General features: G+C 34.7%; 1 protein-coding gene and 1 pseudogene across 3 annotated transcripts; both read left to right on the top strand.

Annotated features, from left to right (window-relative positions):
• Positions 1-16,697: 16,697 nt before the first annotated feature.
• Positions 16,698-17,366, top strand: LOC130828646 (uncharacterized; annotated as a pseudogene).
• A 299-nt stretch (positions 17,367-17,665) lies between these two features.
• On the top strand, positions 17,666-21,179 carry LOC130828203 (uncharacterized). 3 transcript variants are annotated; one of them, XM_057694055.1, is made up of 4 exons: positions 17,666-17,865; positions 18,701-18,801; positions 19,446-19,504; positions 19,731-21,179. In XM_057694055.1, the coding sequence occupies exon 4, from the start codon at positions 19,812-19,814 to the stop codon at positions 20,898-20,900; it is 1,089 nt and encodes a 362-aa protein (XP_057550038.1). In that variant the 5' UTR covers positions 17,666-17,865; positions 18,701-18,801; positions 19,446-19,504; positions 19,731-19,811; the 3' UTR covers positions 20,901-21,179. The 3 variants fall into 3 exon arrangements, with proteins under 3 accessions (XP_057550038.1, XP_057550037.1, XP_057550039.1); XM_057694054.1 differs by lacking the exon at positions 18,701-18,801; XM_057694056.1 differs by lacking the exons at positions 18,701-18,801; positions 19,446-19,504.
• The last annotated feature ends 1,513 nt before the right edge of the window (positions 21,180-22,692 follow it).

The raw sequence follows: 22,692 nt of genomic DNA, 5'->3' as shown, positions 1-22,692 counted from the left end.
AAATGCAAATTTGCATGAAAATTTGAAACCATTAAGCAAAAAAAAAAAAAATGAACAATATAATCTAACTTTCAAAAATATTCCAAAAGTAAGCGTGAAAATTCCAAACTTGAGGTTTGGAGCTATTCGCTGTTACTAACTGAGAACAGCTACTTTGTCCTGTTTGGCTGTTCGCAGTTACTAACTACGAACAGACCTGCTACACAAAAACATGCATTAGTTTCTTTTTTTTTCCATTTTTTCCTATTTCTCAAAACCCTATCTTCACACTCGACATTCTCTCTCTAAAACCATTGATTCAATAAAGTAATTAAACATATATATACAACAAAATATATACAAATGTTTGAAATATACAAGTATACAACTCAAATATATATATATATATATATATATATATATACATATATATATATATATATATACATATATATATATATATATACATATATATATATATATACATATATATATATATATATACATATATATATATACATACATATATATATATATATATACATATATATATATATATATACATATATATATATATATATATACATATATATATATATATATATACATATATATATATATATATATATATACATATATATATATATATATATACATATATATATATATATATATATATATATATATACATATATATATATATATACATATATATATATATATACATATATATATATATATACATATATATATATATATATATACATATATATATATATATATATATATATACATATATATATATATATATACATATATATATATATATATATATATATATATATATATATATATATATATATATATATATATATATATATATATATATATATATATATATATATATATATATATATATATATATATATATATATATATACACACACATATACATAGTCGATCCAAATACACAAAAGTTAAACGTTAACGCTCACGACCCTCATCTACCCTGTAGGAATGCTAATAGATGATCGAATGCAACAAGAGGGGGGGGTGAATTGTTGTGTTGTAGATTTAAGATTTTTGCCTCTAATTTTTGCGGAATTATAATAAGTATAGAACAAAAACTTAAACTTAAAAACGAAAAGAATAATAAAAGGAGACAAGGATTTTTACGTGGAAACCTTCTTGGCCTAATAAGAAGGAAAAACCACGACCCCCCGGGATTTCAAAATTCTCACTATGTTTAGGCAATTAGTTACAATTACACAAAACAATGTTTGCTTCACTTGAAGCTTCTCAATTCTCTAAATGTTTTACTCAAAGCTTCTCTACTTAGGCCCACTTCTCTTCTCTTCTCTTCTCTCCTTCTCTTTCTCTTCTCACGTTTCTATTCTCTATTCCCTTAGACTTCCCATAAGTCTAATTACAACAAAACACTCAATTACCCTTTACAAGGCCATTCTCTACTAAGATTAAAATTAAGTAGTTGCTAAAGAAAAATATTATGAATTAATTGGCATTAAAAACTTTGAATATTTTTCTCAATTAATCTCCCTTTGATGGACACTCTCAATCATGCATCAATACCCATCTGAACCGTAATTTCCTTCTTTTATAAGGGGAACAGCCATCAGTGCACTCAGCCCACGTTCTCCATGAGGTGCATTCATCCCACGACTCCCATAACTTACTTGCTCCCAAAGAAAGTGGGAAGTTAGTTGGAAGTAGAGGTGGAAAATAGCTGCTGAATTCTTGCACGGTTAATATTACATGGGTAAAAGGAAGATCCTAAAATGTAGGAGACTAATTCAAAGTAGAGAACAAGTCTCTTAGATGTCCGAGTTTATAGGAGATAAACAAGGAATTGATCTTCTCCATGTTTTTAGGCGAATTAAAATCATTTTGCCAATTAATAAATAAACTTAATTAAGCAACTAATTAAATTTTAACCTTTTACATTAACTAAAAACAGAAATCATAATATTCGTAATTTCCAGTTAATATCTTCTTCAGACCTGCATCGTGAGGAACAGCGTACTGTCTCCATCTACAACATTCGTCAGAACTTTAACTCTAGGAACAGCAGACTGTTTTCCAGAGCAATTTCCCAACTTCTTGGATATTTGAGACACATACATCTTTCACGAATCAAGTCATAGGCTTCATCAACGATTCACATTAAATCGGATATATACCTACAAAACAATCTCTAAAAATATGTTTGTTTATTTACAAGTGAAGTCATCATCAAAGCCTTAAGAGGCCAACAAATTCCCCCTTTTTGATGAGGACAAACTTTATAAACAAACTTAAGTAAAATAGAGTAAAACAAAATTCTTAGAGCATACTAGAGATTAAAGCAACTCTAAATAACTTAGCAAATCAACTCGTTACAATATAATTTACCAAGCATTCACAATAAAACAATTTACTCCATAATATCAAATATGTTTTAAAAATTTTCAAAATTTAATTAATCTAAAACATAAATGAAATAAACTAAAATAAACTAACATAAATAACTAAACTGACATAATTAAACTAACATAATAAAACTATAATAAACCTAACATAACTTATTAAGTATTTTCACAGAAACAAATATTCATGAGAACTTCAACAAACTTAGCAACACCGATGATCACTAAACTATCATAAACACAGCAGGCATAAACACAGCAGCACACATTATATCCATAAGAATCAATATAAATCAACTAAGATATGTAACTTTGTATTCACTTCTCCTCTTAAGTTTGTGCATAATCTTCCCCCTTTTGTCATCAATCAAAAAGAATTTGGAAGTTATCAAATCTCAGCACAAACCATATTGATTTGTTAGTGATGAAAACAACAAACAACAATAATAAAAGCAAGTGCTATGAACAATGATTAAACCTGCATAGAGTTAATTGTCACAGACCATAAAAAAAACAAAGAAAAGTAGCAATTTGGTCAAAGTTACAACCACAATGTACCCCTGATGGTACAAAGTAAAAAGAGAAATTGTTTGATAAGTAATACAGCCAACAAATTTTTTAAACCAGAGGGAGAGGGTTCAAGGGTCAGTCTCTTCATCAATGTACTCAGTCTGCACCTCCACTGTGTCCAGCTTGGCACCAAGGCGTTGTTCCATTTGGTTTAGCTGATCCACAATTGAAGCAAGCGAGACACGAGTTTCATCTTGAAAGGCAGTGAATTGAGACTGTAGATCAAGGAGCTTGGAAAGAATGGAGTCTGAAGATGCTGCAGGAGTAGGGTCAGCACAACCAATACCAGGAGAGGATGGAAATGGTGGTGGTGTGAAATGAATAGGTGATGGAGGTGGTGATATGGTTTGACTTGGTGGTGAAGTGGTAGGCTTAGGAGAAGGAGGTTCATATGAAGTAGGCTCAGTTATGGTTTCTGAAGTGATATCATCAACCTTTACAGCCTTACCTTTTGAAGCAAGCCTCCTACTTTTTCTTTGAGTGGCTTTACCCTTCCTCAGCAATGCAATCACGACCTCCTCATCACTAGAATCTCCTAAAGCTTCATTTTTTCCTTGTTCCCCCTCAATTTTTGTCCCCTCTTCCTGTTCCCCCTTAATTTTTGTCTCATTGGGAACAGGCCCTTGTTTTTCTTTTTCTTCTTCTTCTTTTTCGTTTTCTTTTCCTTTTTCAATTTCTTTTTCTTTCTTTATTTTTACTTCTTTTTCAATATCTTCTTCTTCTTCTTCTTCTTCTACTTCCTCATCATCAGAACCAACAAAAACTACTTCTTCTAATTCGTTTATTAATACTCCTTCATCATTTACTTTCAAATGCAAGTTTTTCAGACATCTTGCACCAATCTTCATGTTTGGTCCCATTGGGAACTCCAGCCCATCCAATGGTACCCCAAATTTACGAAAAATCCATGTTAACAGCCCCCCATAGCCCACGACATTCTTCTTCTCTATACAGTCGGATAAATGTGAAATCATTAAAGATGGAAAATTGATTTTTATTTGATTGTCCATGCAATAAATCAGAGTTGCATCACGCAGACTCACCTCACTCCTTTTAGAGTTGCGGGGCAAGATGAATCTTCGTGCTACATTATAGAGTAATTTATGCAATGGAGACAACACATTATGACTGATTTTACCCCGTTTCTGTTCAACCCCTAAAAACTTAAAGATCGTTTTTTCATTTATTCCAGAGAAAACTATCTTAGCACCAACACTGTATGTATCAAACCCTACATTTGGAATCTTAAACCATTCTGCCAACAAGGCGCTGTTAAACTCTAATTTAATGTTCCTAACCACACTGGAACACATACCACAGTCATTTGAAAAGTTTGAAATAAACTCTCGCATAATGTTTGGGAAGATAGAATTGCAGCTATATTCAGTCATTAAAACCTCCCATTCTTGAAATTTTAAAATGTTATGAAGTTGTGGAAAGTAAGTAGAGTCATACCATAACTTATCGACCCCAAATCCAACAGAAATTTCCTTTGCAATCTCCTCGGCACTGTTAGGGTCGACTTGCTTCAAACGTTTGGCAGTTTTGGAGGATGATTCACTTTTTGGTGTGAATGTTTTGCGTTTTGATCCAATATTGTCAGTGGTTTCTTGTGATGATGATGGTGCAGCTTTTAGTAATGGTGATGGATGAACAATTTTTAAGGGTGTAGGCTGGATGGTTTGGTGGGATGAAGAGGCTTTCTTTCCTGATTTGGAAGTGTTCTTGCTCGATTTGGGAGTTTTCATGTTTGAGTTTTGAAAGATTGAGGGAGAAGGAGGAAGGTTTCTTGTGACGGTTTGTGAAGAAGGAGAAAGATGACGGTTTGAGTGATTTTGATGAGGTAAGGGCTTTTTAAAGATGGCTGACAGTTACCAAATACGTCCCAGCTAATCAATGCTTTTTCATCAATGCATTTGATATGGAAGGATTGTGTGTTTTGATGATTAAGGATCGTTTCCCTTTATTTTTTATTGAAGTTGGCCATACAATTTTCCAAACAATATGATAATATAATAAAAAAATGTGAAATCAAAATAAAATAAAATAAATTTTCGAAAACAAAATGAATTATGATATTATGAAATATTATGGAGAAAATAATGAATATATTGCTTTGGTCTAATTGAATTAACAACATGTAAACGTAAAAACATTCATAGTACAAACTTTATTACGTGTTTACCTGATCCATGCAATAATTGATTTTCAATCAAGATATTGAGATTGATTCCTGACCTTTTCATTCTCATGATGCTTCAATGGGAAATATATGCAACTAACTTTAGTGGAGCTTGATCATACCAAATTCCAATCTCATTTTTTCATATTGTTCCCTAGGAAGTGGTTTGGTCAGAATATCAGCAACTTGTTCATTTGTGTTAACATGCTTCAATACAATATTTTTGTGTTCTACGTTATCCTTTAGAAAATGATGTCTAATGTGTATATGTTTAGCACGTGAATGATGCACTGGATCTTTAGATATACATATGGCACTAGTATTATCACAATAAATAGGAATGCATTCAACTTTAATACCAAAATCTCTTAGTTGCTGTTTTATCCAAAGCATTTGGGAACAGCAAGCTGCTGCTGCTACGTATTCAGCTTCTGTAGTGGATAATGCAACTGTATTTTGTTTCTTGGAACTCCATGAAACTAAACATGAGCCAAGATATTGTACCATACCTGATGTACTTTTTCTATTAACAAGATCACCTGCATAATCTGCATCACTAAAACCTTTTAAATCATAAACATCACTTTTAGGATAAAATAGGGACAAGTCGTTTGTTCCCTTCAAATATCTCAAAATTCTCTTTACTGCCGTGAGATGTGATTCTTTAGAACTTGATTGAAATCTAGCACATAAACCAACACTAAAAGAAATATCAGGTCTACTTGCAGTTAGATACAATAAAGAACCTATCATGCCTCTATACATTGTTTGATCTACGTTAGTTCCATTTAGGTCTTCATCTAGTCTAACATTGGTAGCCATAGGTGTATGATTGGTTTTTGCATTATTTAGTCCATATTTCTTAAGAAGTTCTTTGATGTATTTTTGTTGATGAATAAAGATACCATTTTCAGTTTGTTTAATTTGCAAACCAAGAAAGAAATTTAATTCTCCCATCATGCTCATTTCAAATTCTGTATCCATAAGGTTAGCAAATTCTTTACATAACAGATCATTAGTAGCACCAAAAATAATGTCATCAACATAAATTTGAACAACCAAAATATTAGAACCTTTATTCTTAAAGAACAAGGTTTTGTCGATTTTTCCTCTTACAAAGTTATTTTGAATCAAAAACTTTGAAAGTCTTTCGTACCATTGCCTAGGAGCTTGCTTCAAGCCATATAGGGCTTTGTCAAGCTTGTAGACATGATTAGGACAAGAGGTATTCTCAAAACCTGGGGGTTGTTCCACAAAGACTTCTTCATCAAGGTAACCATTTAAGAAAGCACATTTCACATCCATTTGATATAGTTTAAAATTCATAAATGCAGCAAAGGAAATTAAGATTCTGATAGCCTCTAACCTTGCTACTGGAGCAAAAGTCTCAGTGTAATCAATACCTTCTTGTTGATTATAACCTTTAACCACAAGTCTAGCTTTATTTCTAACAATTATTCCATGCTCATCAAGCTTGTTCCGAAATACCCATTTCAAACCAATAACCTTCTTGTTTTTCGGTTTGGGTTCCAAGTGCCACACTTTATTTCTCTCAAACTCATTCAATTCATCTTGCATGGCAACTATCCAATCGGAATCCTTTAAAGCTTCCTCGTGATTTTTAGGTTCAAGTGATGATAGGAACGCAAAGTGTGCACAAAAGTTTCTCAATTGAGATCTAGTTTGTGTTCCCTTATTTATATCACTTATAATTGAATCAAGAGGATGGTATCTTTGATACTTCCAAGGTTTAGGCACAAATTCTCTTGAAGGAACAGTAGCATGTTCTTGTTCAGCAACTTGATTGACATTCTGTTCAGCTACTGGATCATTTTGCTCATCTGTGGGAATAGCTGGATTGGGAACAGTCTGTTGGTCCTGTTGTGCTGGCAGTTCCTGAATTTGGTCAGTTTCTTCTGCCTCTTCTTGTATCGACTGTTCACTTGCTGTTCCTTGATCTTGCACTTTGATTCCTTCATCTTCATCTTCCAAATTTGCAAGACCTATTTTAATATTACTTGTTTCCTGTTCACTTGTTGAAAAGTTAGTTTCATCAAAGATTATGTGAACAGACTCCTCTACACACATTGTTCTCTTATTATAAACTCTGTAAGCTTTGCTAGGTGATGAATAACCTAGAAATACTGCCTCATCACTTCTTTCATCAAATTTACCTATGTTTCGTTTTCCATTCACATGAACAAAACATTTGCATCCAAATATACGAAAATAGGAAATATTTGGTTTAACACCTTTGAGCAATTCATAGGGTGTCTTTGAAGTGATTGGTCTAATTAGTGCACGATTCAATGTATAGCATGCAGTATTAACGGCTTCTGCCCAAAAATTCCTAGGTAGACCACTAGCAATCAACATGGTCCTAGCCATTTCTTCTAAGGTCCTATTTTTCCTTTCTACCACTCCATTTTGTTGTGGTGTTCTAGGTGCGGAAAAATTGTGATTTATACCATGTTCATTGCAATAATTCATGAAGTTTGAATTTTCAAATTCTTTCCCATGATCAGACCTAATGTGAACAATTTGATTATTGGTAGATTTTTGTGTTTTATTAGCAAAGGAAACAAACTCATCAAAAGGTTCATCTTTGCTTGCCAAAAATAAGGTCCACGTGAATCTACTATAATCATCAACAACAACAAACACATACTTTTTGCCACTACGGCTTTGTGTTCTCATTGGTCCACATAAATCCATATGAATTAATTCTAATGGTCTAGTGGTAGTCACACCGTTCTTTGATTTAAAGGATGACCGCACTTGTTTTCCTTTAGCACAAGGATCACAAACTTCATTTTTAAGAAATTTTATTGCAGGTAATCCTCTTACTAGGTCTTTTGATCTTAAGGTGTTAATCAATGAATAACTAGCATGACCTAGACGCTTGTGCCAAAGAAGTGGGTCTTCTTCAATAACACTTAAACACGTTAGACTGTTTCTGGGAACAGTGTCCAGGTCCACCACATAGGTGTTCCCTTTTCTGATTCCCTCCAGCACAGGGTCTCCTGTACTGTTCCTAGAAATTATGCATTTTTCAGAAGTAAACTTAACAGAGTTACCTTTGTCGCAAAATTGAGAAATACTCAACAAATTGTGTTTTAAATTCTCGACTAAAAATACATTATCAATGGCATGGGAACTAGACCTTCCAACCTTTCCTTTGGCGATTATCTCACCCTTCATGTTGTCACCGAAGGTTACTGTTCCCCCATCATAGGCTTCAAGTGAGAGAAATTTAGATCTATCACCCGTCATATGCTTGGAACACCCACTGTCGAGATACCATGAGTTGTTCCCCCTCACTTGAACCTGCAAAGCAAATTAGTGGTTAGGTGCAGGAACCCATTCATCCTTGGGTTCCTTGTCGACAATACTTGAATCACATTTCTTAATCCATATTCGTTCGACATAATTTTTATTTGCTTTGGTATGCTGTTCCTTCTTTATACATTGATGTTTCAGGTGTCCAATTTTACCACAGAAGGAACATATTTTGCTACTAGGGAGATCTACATAGAACTTTTTCTTTTTATCATTCCTCATATAGCCTAGACCTTCTTTACTTTTGGTTTTAGCATTTAGAATCCATTTGGGAATTTCATTGATTTTCCCTTTTCCTCTTAAGTTTATTTTATTTTTCAAATTTTCATTTTCAATTTCGTAGGATTCTAATTTTGATTTCAACCTTTGAAATTCAGTGCTAACCATGTGAGTAGATATATTGTTTGCATCTTTACTTAATCCTATCAATCTGTTATGATTCATTTCAATATTAAGAAAAATAAATTCCTGTTTCAATTTCTCAATTGTCTCTTTCAAAACAACATTCTGATCTAGCAAATTAAAAAATCTGTTTTGTACATCTACTCTAAATGAATTTAGATAGGATATATGATCCTTGTTTGAGTTGAGGTCTTTCTCGATTTGGAGACACTTGGTATTCTGTTTTTCTAATTTTTCATGTGTCTCCAAGAGCAACTTAATCAATTCATTCTTACTGAGTTTAGACAATTGTTTAGGGAGTGAGATAGAAGACATTACCTCTTTTTCTTTGGATTCTTCATGAGATGCCATGAGGCATAGGTTTGCTGTTTCCTCTTCCACTGGAGCTTCTGTCTCAGCCTCGCTCTCCGTATCTCCCCAAGCTGCTATCATTGCTTTTCTAAAATCAGTTTTGAAGTTTCCCTTCTTATATTGTCTTCCAACTTCTCTTGCTTTTCCCTTGCCCTTCTCATTTTTCCATTGAGGGCAATCCTTGATGAAGTGTTCAGTGCTCCCACACTTGTGGCATTCAAAGTTTGTCTTCAAGCTCGTTGTTCCCTTTTCTTTGTTATTCCTTTGATTACCATACCTTCTGTTCCTGAAGAATTTTTTGAATTTTCGAGCCAACAAAGCTGCTTCCTCTTCACCAGTTTCTGATTCATCGCTATTTTCTGCTGCCAGAGCCAGTCCTTTGTTTCGGGAACTGTCAGCTGTTCCCAAATGCAATTCATGGGTCATTAGAGAACCAGCCAGCTCTTCCAAATTGAACTTGGTGAAATCTTTGGACTCCTGGATGGCTGTAACCTTTGCTCTCCAGCGTTCGTCTTGAGGAAGACTCCTAAGTACTTTTCTAACTTGTTCATCAACGGGAATGATTCTACCAAGAGAGACTAACTCATTCGTAATGTTTGTGAACCTAGTGAACATTTCTTGAATGTTTTCCCTCGGTTCCATGACGAATCTTTCATATTTGGACATTAGCAAGTCAATCTTGGATCTCTTTACTTCACTAGTACCTTCATGGGTAACTTCTAGCAGGTCCCAAATCTGCTTAGCGGTTTTGCAACCCATAATACGATTGTGCTCATTTGGACCAAGCCCACAGTGAAGTAACTTGATAGCAAGAGCGTTCATTTCCATCTTTTGAAAATCTTCTTTTTCATATTCAGTGATTGGTTTTGGAACAACTTCATTGTTGGAGTTGATGGTCGTCACCTCAAAGTCTCCAATTTCAATGACTCTCCAAACTTGATAGTTTTCGGCCTTTATGAAGATTTCCATTCTATTTTTCCAGTAAGTATAGAATTTCCCATCGAACATGGGTGGCCTTTGTGTGGAGTACCCCTCTTCCATGCGCTCGTTCATCTTCAACATCTTTCCAGGGAACAGGATACTGCTCTCAGGGTTTCCTGATTAAATGAGGAACAGGGCTCTGATACCAATTGTAGGAATGCTAATAGAACATCGAATGCAACAAGAGGGGGGGAGTGAATTGTTGTGTTGAAGATTTAAGATTTTTGCCTCTAATTTTTGCGGAATTATAATAAGTATAGAACAAAAACTTAAACTTAAAAACGAAAAGAATAATAAAAGGAGACAAGGATTTTTACGTGGAAACCTTCTTGGCCTAATAAGAAGGAAAAACCACGACCCCCCGGGATTTCAAAATTCTCACTATGTTTAGGCAATTAGTTACAATTACACAAAACAATGTTTGCTTCACTTGAAGCTTCTCAATTCTCTAAATGCTTTACTCAAAGCTTCTCTACTTAGGCCCACTTCTCTTCTCTTCTCTTCTCTCCTTCTCTTTCTCTTCTCACGTTTCTATTCTCTATTCCCTTAGACTTCCCATAAGTCTAATTACAACAAAACACTCAATTACCCTTTACAAGGCCATTCTCTACTAAGATTAAAATTAAGTAGTTGCTAAAGAAAAATATTATGAATTAATTGGCATTAAAAACTTTGAATATTTTTCTCAATTAATCTCCCTTTGATGGACACTCTCAATCATGCATCAATACCCATCTGAACCGTAATTTCCTTCTTTTATAAGGGGAACAGCCATCAGTGCACTCAGCCCACGTTCTCCATGAGGTGCATTCATCCCACGACTCCCATAACTTACTTGCTCCCAAAGAAAGTGGGAAGTTAGTTGGAAGTAGAGGTGGAAAATAGCTGCTGAATTCTTGCACGGTTAATATTACATGGGTAAAAGGAAGATCCTAAAATGTAGGAGACTAATTCAAAGTAGAGAACAAGTCTCTTGGATGTCCGAGTTTATAGGAGATAAACAAGGAATTGATCTTCTCCATGTTTTTAGGCGAATTAAAATCATTTTGCCAATTAATAAATAAACTTAATTAAGCAACTAATTAAATTTTAACCTTTTACATTAACTAAAAACAGAAATCATAATATTCGTAATTTCCAGTTAATATCTTCTTCAGACCTGCATCGTGAGGAACAGCGTACTGTCTCCATCTACAACATTCGTCAGAACTTTAACTCTAGGAACAGCAGACTGTTTTCCAGAGCAATTTCCCAACTTCTTGGATATTTGAGACACATACATCTTTCACGAATCAAGTCATAGGCTTCATCAACGATTCACATTAAATCGGATATATACCTACAAAACAATCTCTAAAAATATGTTTGTTTATTTACAAGTGAAGTCATCATCAAAACCTTAAGAGGCCAACATACCCTATCCAACTGAGTTGGTCTCCTACGCCTCCTACGATAGTAAAAGGCGTTCGGGTGTCGTTCTGGCTGTGGAGGTGACTGGTACTGTGATGGCTGTGATGGCCCAGCCTGCGAGGTCCCTGCAACGTCAACGGGGTATTAATGGTCCATCTCCTCCAAATGATAGTCATAAGCAGGAGATGAGACGTGCGTATGGGCGGTAGTCGGTGAGGACTCTGCAGCCACTTCCGGTATGAAGTGTTGGAACTGCAAGCCGAAGAGCATGCCATGTGCAATCTCCCTCACCGGCTTCTCGTCGCTGTACCGCATCATTGCTGCCGCATCTTGTGCCTGCAATTAATATTTAGTTAATGTAACATTATATTATTTAATCGGCATATTGGCGCAGTACGCGCTCTGGTAGATGTACTTCGACAATGTCGAAGCATATGAGTGGCACATAAGCCCTCCACGCACCTGAATGAATCCCTGAGTGTTCGGGTACAGCTGAGTAGGCTTCCGCAGGGTATGGGTCCCACAAAAACTAAAATACATGTCATGAAAATGTAAGTGATATGTTAATTAAATTGTACTAATGTTAATGAGTACTGAAATATTTACCTCTTATTGATCATTGGCATAAAGTAATGTTCGTATGTACTTGCATAACTTTGAGATGTATAGCACGGATCCACGAACCTCTCATATGAAAGGTGTTTTTTGATGTAAACAGCAAGTATATGTGAACAAAGAAGGTGGTATATCTCAAGTTTGTTACATGTGCACTTCATTTGATTCAAGTCTATATGTTGAATCTTACCCCCCCTTGGACGATCCTCTAGTTACCCTCCTAGTCTTAACTTCGAATACACCACTTCTATAATCAAATGCGACTATGTCATGGAAATTTGCCTTCTTAGTATTTTTATTGATAATCCTAGTGGCATGCGCTGTGTACATGTGTCCTCCAAGTAACCATGGGCTAGCACGTTCACGTCTTTGAACAAAGTATTCGTTTACCCTATAGAAGGTGAATTCAAAAAGTGTTGTCAAAGGTAAGAAACGTACACCCTTCATCACATAGTTGAAAACTTCAGCTAAGTTCGTGTTAGTAACGCCACACCTATGACCTCCATCATGACACAATGACCACTTAGACATATCACCCACGTCATCAATCTAGAAAATTACCTCTCGTTTTGCAGTCGCATTTGCCTTTAAACCATTCATTACCTTAACTTGTTGTCTTTGCTCAACTGTTTTACCAAACAACTTCTTTAACTAAACATTACCCATAGCACGATTGAAGTTGCTAAGCAAATGGCGTAAGCAAAACCTATGATAAGCATTAGGTGGTTGCCACTCCGGCTCTTCCATGGTTGCTAAAATACCAGCGTGTCTATCAGAAATAACGCATAAACCCATTATCTGTGTGACATGCTTACGAATACAAGCCATAAACCACGACCATGCACTTATATTCTTCTTCTCTACCAAGGCAAAGGCCAATGGAAAGATTCCCTTATCACCATCTTGGGCAATGGCAGTCAATAAGGTATGACGATATTTACCATACAAGTGTGTGCTGTCAATGGCGATAAGAGGTTTACAATAATTGAAGCCTTCAATGCAAGGTTTAAAGGTCCAAAAGACACGTTGGAAGGTCCTAATATTAGGTCTCACATATACACCCGTGTCATTGTCCTCCTTAAAATACCACTCAAGTACTAACCCCCGGGTTGCAATGTTGCAAAGCTTCTAAAAAGCGTGGAAGGAGTGAGTAAGAACCTTCCCAGGTCCCGTAAATGGACAACAAGGCTTGTTTCTTTGCACACCACGCTCGCTTATAATTCACATCCACACCAAAACGATCTTTGACCATCTGCCGTATGACAGATACCTTAATGGATGGGTCTTTAGCAACACAATTTCTAATGACATTGTTAATAACAGAAGATGTCAGGTGAATATGTCCAGTCGAAACAGTGTCACTACCCAATACACAAGAACCATGCTTACCCTTATAGGTAACAATAAGGCATGAAGATAAAAAAGAATCAAACGTAGCCCTAAGTCTCCACGAACAACCCCGCTTGCACTTCAAGGTAAGAACAGTTTGGTTCGAGGTCTCCGTTTTGCACTCCACATTTCTGCGAATATGATACACTCTGATAGCTTCCAACAACGATTCCTTGCTATCAAACATCATACCCTTCTCAAACTCTCCGTCTTTGGTGTATGTGGTATCACAAGCCCAAGTCCTCCATGAGTTGTCCTCCTCATACTCGACTAAAGGTGGACTGAGGGCATAAGGTGTAGGATGAATGATTATAGGAATGTTGCCTAGGGTCATGTCATTTGCTAGCGCATCCTCATCGACATCCATATCATCCTTAGAAGGATCTTCAATGAGCTCATTACTCTTATTTCCATCATCCCAAGGTCTCATCTCAACAATTTCTCCTAAGTTAACCATTTAATCAATTGGAACTTGATTCGTAGGGGGTTGAGAAAAAGTACAAGATGCGGAAGAAACGACGAAATATACTATTTCCTGAGTTAATATAGGCATAGGGGTAGGAGTAGGATTAGAAGCAGCTACATTTCCTAATGGTACTTCTTCTACGTATAACTCAAAAGAGGAAATTTTGGTGGACTTTGAATGCTCCCACATAGCATATATAGCCTCATCATCCTCAACAAGAAAGGCAAACAATTCTCCATTCATGTCATATTTAAAGCTTATATTTACGGTACTTCTAGTAGAGTCCAATCCAATCTTAGAACATATAAAACGTTTAAAGTGGTTCAACTCCATGTTCGAATTGCAAGCAAACAACTTACGTCTTCCCCCAACATAATGAACTTTGCCACTAGTTTCTTGAATACAACCATTCCAAAAACATACTATAATCATGCGAAATAATGCCATTTTCTACATTAATACAAAGAAAATCAACATCATCATCAAGTTCATGCCCATACAAGTACATTATATTCATTTGATTATAATCTTTTTTGGTCTAAAAATTATTACTAATAATATTACTTTATTTCTAATAATATTATCAACATTGAATTCAACTAATTCAACTACATTACTTCAAAAAACAACATAAAGCTATAAAAACAATTAAACTTACCTTCAATGCTTATGGATGATTAAGAATAGTCTTGATTTAACAACTAGTAACCTACATTTGAAAAAATAAGCAAATTTGAACACAACCCTAAAAAACTACATATATACAAAAAAAACACAAACAAGTTTACCTTTGAGCAAGCTAGAGTATCCCACACTAATTTTGAAGTGCCAAAATGAAAGAGGAATGCAAGAATTGATTGATTGAATCAATGGTTTTAAAAGGAGAATGTCGAGTGTGAAGATAGGGTTTTGAGAAATGGGGAAAAATGGGAAAAAAAGAAACTAATGCGTGTTTTTGTGCAGTAGGTCTGTTCGCAGTTAGTAACTGCGAACAGCCAAACAGGACCAAGTAGCTGCTCGCAGTTAGTAACTGCGAACAGCTCCAATCCTCAGGTTTGGGATTTTCACGCTTGCTTTTGGAATATTTTTGAAATTTAGATTATATTGTTCATTTTTTTTAATTTTTTCGCTTAATGGTTTCAAATTTTCATGAAAATTCTACAGTTGCTTTTAGAGGTGTTCATTCGGGTGATTGGGTCGATTTCAGACGGGTATAATTCGATTCGATTGTATTTCGGATCAGTTATATTTCGGATGCGTGTTGCGACGGGTCACACTCGGGTCAGGTCGGTTAGTCACGGTTCGGTTGAAGATTGATTATTCAAACTATTGGATTAGCATCAGTTCGGTGTCGGTTGAAGTTCGTGTCGAGTTTCAATCGGTCGCGGGTTGTCATCAGTTAATAATTGGTTCGGTTTTACCATGTACAGATCGCGTTGGGGTATTTTTCAAGTAGAACTCGGCTACGAATTACGAATTACTAACTACTATAGATCGAGTCAGTATTAGATTAAGTTATTACTCATTTTTTAATTGATGATAAGGTTCACTTACTTAAAGCAAAATAGTGAAAATGCAAATCAATTAGTGATCATTATTACATTGTTACTTTTACTTGTTTTACCAGAAATTAAAATTATAAAGTTTTATCAATTTTCATCTAATTCGATTAAAAGTAGTTAAATAAACATTGACTATTGATTATTAACTCTAAATCTATGAAACCATGTATTTATAAAATTATTTTATTAAAATATTTATCACTTTATTAAAGTAACTAATAAGATGATTCAATATGAGTCGATCATACTTCTATGTAAAAATTGGTTCAGGTTTATAGTAGTTCGATCTAAACTTTGTTCGGGTTATTTTAGCCGGATCGAGTTCGGTCTCGAGCATGATTCAGATCGAATATAACTCGGGTCGATCATTATTAGGTTCGCGTAATCTCGGTTAACGTTTATGTGTCGGTTAGAAAAAGAGGTTATAGCTCGGGTTCAGTTTTTCCATTTTCGATTGTCAACCGGTTCGGGTATAGCTTCAAGTCGGGTAACGTCGGTTCGATAAACCTAAAAAAAGAACATATTTTCAGGTCGGTTTACTTTCGATTTCGGATCGAATTTTCGGGTCGAGTCACTTTTAAACAGCCCTAGTTGCTTTCTACTTCAATTAATAATTGGTTTAAATTATATTCATGAAATAAAAAGTGATAGGGGAAATTGGAAGGTTAAGGCCAAAGTCATACATATCTGGGAATTTAAAAACAAAGAGGATTCAAAAACACTTCATATGATTCTAGCTGATGAGATTACTTGACGGTTTTATAACTTTTTCTTCTGTAATATATTTTTATGTTGTATCATCAAAAGTGAAGTCACCTAATAGTAATGACATTGTTTACAAACCATATTCAAAACAGTAATTAATATAGATTTCTTATTTCTACAGGGAAGTAGAATGATGGCAATCATAGGAAAATCAGCTTTTTCAATACATGCAAAAAAATAATAAAGGAAAGTCTTATTTTTTTCCAAAATTCACGGTCTATACGGTTGAAGGCGAGTATAGGCCAACAAGACATGAATTTAAAATGTTCTTGTACGATTCAACTTATCCTGGAATTCGCAAACAAACGAAATTGTTGATAAGGTCAACGAACATATATTATTACTTTTCCAGAAGAAGAGAGGTTGTACTTGAGTTTAAATTTAATTTTCAAATCTGACAGTAACTATGATAGCAATGACGATACATTTTCAATTGAGTTTCTCAACTCAATACGTGCTTTTGGAGTTCCTAACCATAAGTTATTGTTAAAAGTTGGTGCTCCAATAATGATGCGTAGAAACATGAATCATTCAGCCGACTTATGCAATGGTACACGATTATTAGTTGATCGTTTAGGCGATCGAGTTATAAAAGCAACTGTTATATCCGGATCTAACATCGGTGATAAGGTTTTCATTCCAAGGATCACGCTCACACGTCCTGATAGCTCTAAAATTCCAGTTGCTCTCCAAAAAGGCAATTTTCAGTGTCATTGTGTTTTGCCATGACGATCAATAAGAGCCAAGGACAGTCACTATCGCACGTTAGTTTGTTCCTTCCTAAACCTGTTTTTAGTCGTGAACAATTACACGTTGCAATTTCTAGAGTGACTAGTAAAAAAGGCCTTAAAATTCTCATTTGTGATAAGAATGATGAGATAACTTCTAGCACTGATAATGTTGTATACAAAGAGGTCTTTCAAAATCTTTAGATGTTATATAATACTATTATTTTTGTTTTCTTATAGTTATTTGCATAAATTATGTATGTATGATTTGCATAAATATTCATTCTAATTCTTTGTTATGTAATTATTATAATATTATTATAATGATAATTATATTTGAATGGAAACTGATAAATATGATAAGGACACTATATAGTTAAATCATTAATTAAAATTAATATTTTTATATTAATTTATATTAAAAAATTTATATATTATACAGAGTTTCTATACTAGTTTAATTAAATCGTGTATATTAAGCTGATAATGAGTTGTGTTGAGCATGTGGCATATGGGATATGGTTACTATGAAACAATTCTGTGCCAAGAAAAGAACGAACACAAAATAATTTCATATGAAATGCTTTGCTTTGTTCGCTATTAATACATACACTTACAAAATCTCAATTTCCATTTTTCGTCCCTCTTCTCCCATCTATCTGGGATATGTTTGAGAAAATTCTTGCTATTTAATTAATGTGAGGTAATAATATGATTTTCCCCTTTTTTAATGCTAAGTTTCTGCTTTCTTTTTCCTACTTTTTAGCTTAGAGTTTATGAATTCATAAATCTATATAATCCTAAAATCGTTGACTTTTTTTTCTTTTTCTGAAAACTTATGTGAATCACTCCTACATCACACTTGTTCTGGGTTTTTGTTCTTGCTTCTATTTCTAAGTTATAATTGGTGTTAGATGAAATTTAGTTCATATTCAAGCTAATTTTCTCGTCTTTTATATGATTCTTTTTTTTTTTTTTTCTGTTTTAATTTTAGCTTTTGTTGTGTGTAAAGGAATTTACTGAACTAATTCATGAACTAATTAGCTAAAAATAATAATTTTTTCTCAGTTATAATTGGTGTTATTGCTCTAAACTTTGGTTAAGTAAGACTTAGAATTCGTATTCAAGCTCAAAGTTCTGATCTTCGACAAGAAAAATCTGTAAGCTTTTTCGGGGTTGTGATGGGAATTTGTTGAACTTGTTCAGGAACAAATTCAGTTAAAAATAGCATTATTTTCTGATTATAAGAATATTTGCTGATAGAGTGAGTAGAAAGAAAGAGAGAAGAAATGAAAGCAAGAAGAGAGAATCTTGTTTTTTCTGGTGTTTCTTGTATAAGAAGCTTAGAACCTTGGTACTTTGCTTTATGTTGTTTAAACAAAAGGGTTATGAATCTTTGAGCTCCCTGAAGTTCATTGATTTTGTTGAAGTTGAAGATGACTAAGTACTAGATTTTGATTTTTGAAGTTTCGTGGTTCATTATGAGTTTCAGTAATTTTTTCTATTAAATCTCAGACAACATTCTGTATGCTCCGCAGGGTTGTATATGTTAATAGTCCCGAGGATATGCTATATACTCGTCTCTATGGTTATGAATCTTTGTTTTATTCTTATTTCTCAATTTTCAATCACTTGTAAGGTATAATTCTACAAACCAACTCTGTCAAAGTACTATATTATTGTGCCATTTCAAAGAATTATATTATAAAAGTTTATGGTAGTTATGGCTTGAGAGAAAGTGCCAATGAGTGCTGCAAACACAAGATTATCCTTCTCTAAACCGTAAAAATTGTTCTTTTCCTTAAAGTTACCTTACCTGGAATGCTGGAATGCTGACACAGAAATTATTGACTATCTCTTTGGTGGTAACCTCATTTGATTAGGCTATGTTTTGTCGTTTTTTATCTCTCCTTAGGCACTGATTATCATTTCTATAACGGGGTATACTAGGTACGTTGATGATGATGAAAATGATGATGGTCTATAAATTCCCTAGTTGTAGGCACCATTTTGCTTGCATCCTAGACCTAAACTTTCATCCTAAAAAACTCGGAACGAGGCGCTCTTGGCATACACATATATGCATCCATCTAGCCAAGTCAGAAATTTTACTAAAAATTTCCAATGTTTAAACGTCCATAAGGTTGCAAGTTCATATAGCATAATACTAAACATCTTTAGATAAGCAGCTGTATTTCGCCTACTTTCTATGATTTCATCAACGCAAGAGTTCCCGAATCTACTGTGGTTATTTAGACTTAACTTGGGTGGTTCTTTTTCCAGAAATTTGGCGTGATCTATTGTCATCTAGAAATGGAAAATTGTTTAGATATTAAAACAAGGTAAAATTTGCTCCCTTTATTGATAAGTATCCAACTTTGAATTTTTTTTTTTCCTTATATAGTTTGTTGTTGATGAAAGTGACTTAGTCAAATTTTAAAATTTTTTTTAAGAAATTATTAGATCTGAAACTGAACGAGATTATTGTGGAGACTTGTCAAATGTTGTTATACTTTGAGATCTATGATCAAAATTATGGCTAATCTTGTGTAATTTGAATCTGTGCAGATAAAAGAGGTACAATGGCGCAACATAGGAGCTAGAAAACATGTTACTTGCTTCATCCTTTAGCTTTCCTCCAATTATATAATGCCCCTTCGACCTATGCGCCTTCCCAGGCGATCTACACCAAAGTTTGTTTCCATTATACTCGTCCTTCTCGTACCCAGTTGTCTATTTGGATTTATTAACCATTATCAAAAGATCACCTATTTCTTCCGGCCTCTATGGGACAAACCCCCTCCATCGTTTACTCGTCTCCCTCACTTCTATGCAGAAAATGTTTCTATGAATCATCTATGTCTCCTACACGGATGGTCTGTTCGTTCAGAACCTCGTCGTGTTTTCGATGCTATCATTTTCAGCAATGAGCTGGATTTGGTCGAGATAAGGTGGCATGAGCTTAAACCCTATGTAACAAAGTTTGTAATTATGGAGTCGAATACTACCTTCACCGGCATCCCTAAGCCTCTTTACTTTGCTTCAAACCGTGATCGCTTTGCCTTTGCTAAAAGTCAGATTACCTATGGTTTCTTCCCCGGGAGGGTTAGACGCCCTGGTTCCCCCGAAGATCCCTTTATGCTTGAGAGTGAGCATCGGATAGGAATGAATCACTTGATCCGACAGGCAGGGATTTCAAATGGTGATCTCCTTATAATGTCCGATGCAGATGAAATCCCTAGTCCCCACACCATAAAACTCCTTCAATGGTGTGATGGAGTCCCACCCAAAATGCACCTCGAGTTAAAGAACTATATGTACTCCTTTGAATTCCCAGTAGATTATAGTAGCTGGCGCGCCACAGCCCATATATATAACCCATCAACTCAGTATAGACATTCCCGAGTATCAGATCTTATTCTTTCCGATTCTGGTTGGCATTGCAGCTTCTGTTTTAAGTATCTTCATGATTTCGTGTTTAAGATGACGGCGTATAGTCATGCAGACCGTGTTAGAAGAAGAGAATTTTTAGACCATAGAAGAATTCAACAAGTCATTTGTAAAGGGGACGATCTCTTCGACATGCTTCCTGAAGAGTATACCTTCAAAGATTTGATAAAAAAGATGGGATCGATTCCTCGCTCCGCTTCTGCTGTTCACCTTCCTGCATATCTGATAGAAAACTCTGACAAATACAAATTCCTGCTTCCTGGTGGCTGTGTTAGAGATCCAAGATAAAGAATGAGAATCCTAAGTTTATATGAGCTTGTTCTTGGCCATAGAAAGAGATAGCAGTACAGAAAGAATAGTTGTGGTAGAAGATATGTCATATTTTTAGTGTACCACGTTCTTAATTCTAGTTTTGTATCATTGTCTGACAACATTTTGTAAATCTTTTTTGTTGAAATCTCAATTTCTTGAGAACAATAGGTTATCACTTAATCTGGGTTTTTGGAGAGTAAGATGAACACAATATCGTACCTCATTAGTGATAATAAAGAAATTGTTTCCGACTGATCCTTTGTCGCAATTTTCCCGTTGAGAATAGAGAGCAATTCCCTATAATTACTTGATTCAATTTATTATCTTCAGTTATGCAATCAATTCACCATGAAGTCTTTCACTTATTCGTAGTTGTATATAGACTTAACTCATCCCTCAACTTGGAGCATGGAGGTCAAAAATACCCAATTTGCCCAAGAGATTGAAATTGTTGTGCTCCAAGAGCTTTTGAAAGAAAATATATTATGTAGAAATATATAAAGGGACCGATGCACACCCAACATAGGTTATTAGTGCTAGTGTTTTAGATGAGGAAGATTACTGTCGAGAAGAAGATAAAGTTCAGAGGATGGATCATTTGGGGTAGACTAAAAGGGAATATGATCATAACCCTGTCAAGAAAGATAAAATTGACAGGCTACCCAAGTTAGTCTGATAATGTAAATCAAATGTGGGCGAGCGCCAAAACCATTCGAGAAGTGGCAAAAGAGACCTTAGGGATGTCATTGGAAAATCAATGGATTATAAAGAGTTGTGGTGGTGGAATGAAGAGGTACAAATAAAGATAAAGGACAAAAACAATAAATTTAAGGCTTATGGTATACATAGAGGAGGAGAATAGGATATACCAGAGAGAGCTACAAAGAAGCAACGCGGGAGGCAAAGATAGCGGTAATAGAGGCAAAAAGACATGTCTATGAGGACTTCTATCAGAAGTTTGACACCAAGGAGGGGAAGAAGCATATTTTTTGAGTTGGCAAAAACTAAGTCTCGACAGAAAAATGACTTAAAGAGAGTAAAATACATCAAGGATAAGGATACATGAGTGCTTCAGAGACAAGAGGATATCAAAATGAGATGGCATAATTATTTCTCTCAACTAGTCAACGAAACAAAAGGCCAAAGGAGGAGGATGGACAAAATTATTACGTTCAAAGACTACATACTATGGGTCAACCAGTAATATAGTCACAGAGGAAATAGGAGAAACTCTCATATGACGATTGGACCTGATAACATTCCAATTGAGGTATGGAGGGATTTAGGATTAAAGGGCATTTATTAGTTGACTAACCTCTTTAATGCTATCTTGATATCGAAATTGTTGTGCTGCTAAGAGTTTTTGAAACAAATTCTTCACGTTGCTCTTAATTAACGTAGAAAAATATAAAGGATTTATGAGACCTTCAACGATAACATCATGTGGATACTGACAAAAATCTACAATTTGTTTAGTATGTTAATGGAAAATAGGATTTGTGCAATATATAAAGAGAAGATTAACTATCACAATCAAAATGCATGTCACAATAAAAATGCAAAAGAATTAAAAACGAGAAGCCAAGTAAAGAAAGATCGTGCCAAAAGACAATTGGCCCAATCTAAGTTGCACCAACTAGACACAGATAAATCTGAATTTAGAGTGAGAAGACTACTTTGAATCTGGAAGACACTTAAGATATCGAAATACAAATAGCCAAAAGGAATGTGATCTATGACAAATTAAGGCGAGTGAATTATAAATAGA

The sequence above is a fragment of the Amaranthus tricolor genome, chromosome 12, assembly GCF_026212465.1.
Source record: "Amaranthus tricolor cultivar Red isolate AtriRed21 chromosome 12, ASM2621246v1, whole genome shotgun sequence".
NCBI lineage: Eukaryota > Viridiplantae > Streptophyta > Magnoliopsida > Caryophyllales > Amaranthaceae > Amaranthus > Amaranthus tricolor.
The sequence above is the reverse complement of the archived record's forward strand: the minus strand, read 5'-3'. Positions and strand labels throughout refer to the sequence as shown.

What these genes read in the sequence shown, in the direction of transcription:
- LOC130828203 (XM_057694056.1), top strand. Translation starts at nt 19,812, where the DNA reads ATGCCCCTTCGACCTATGCGCCTTCCCAGGCGATCTACACCAAAGTTT.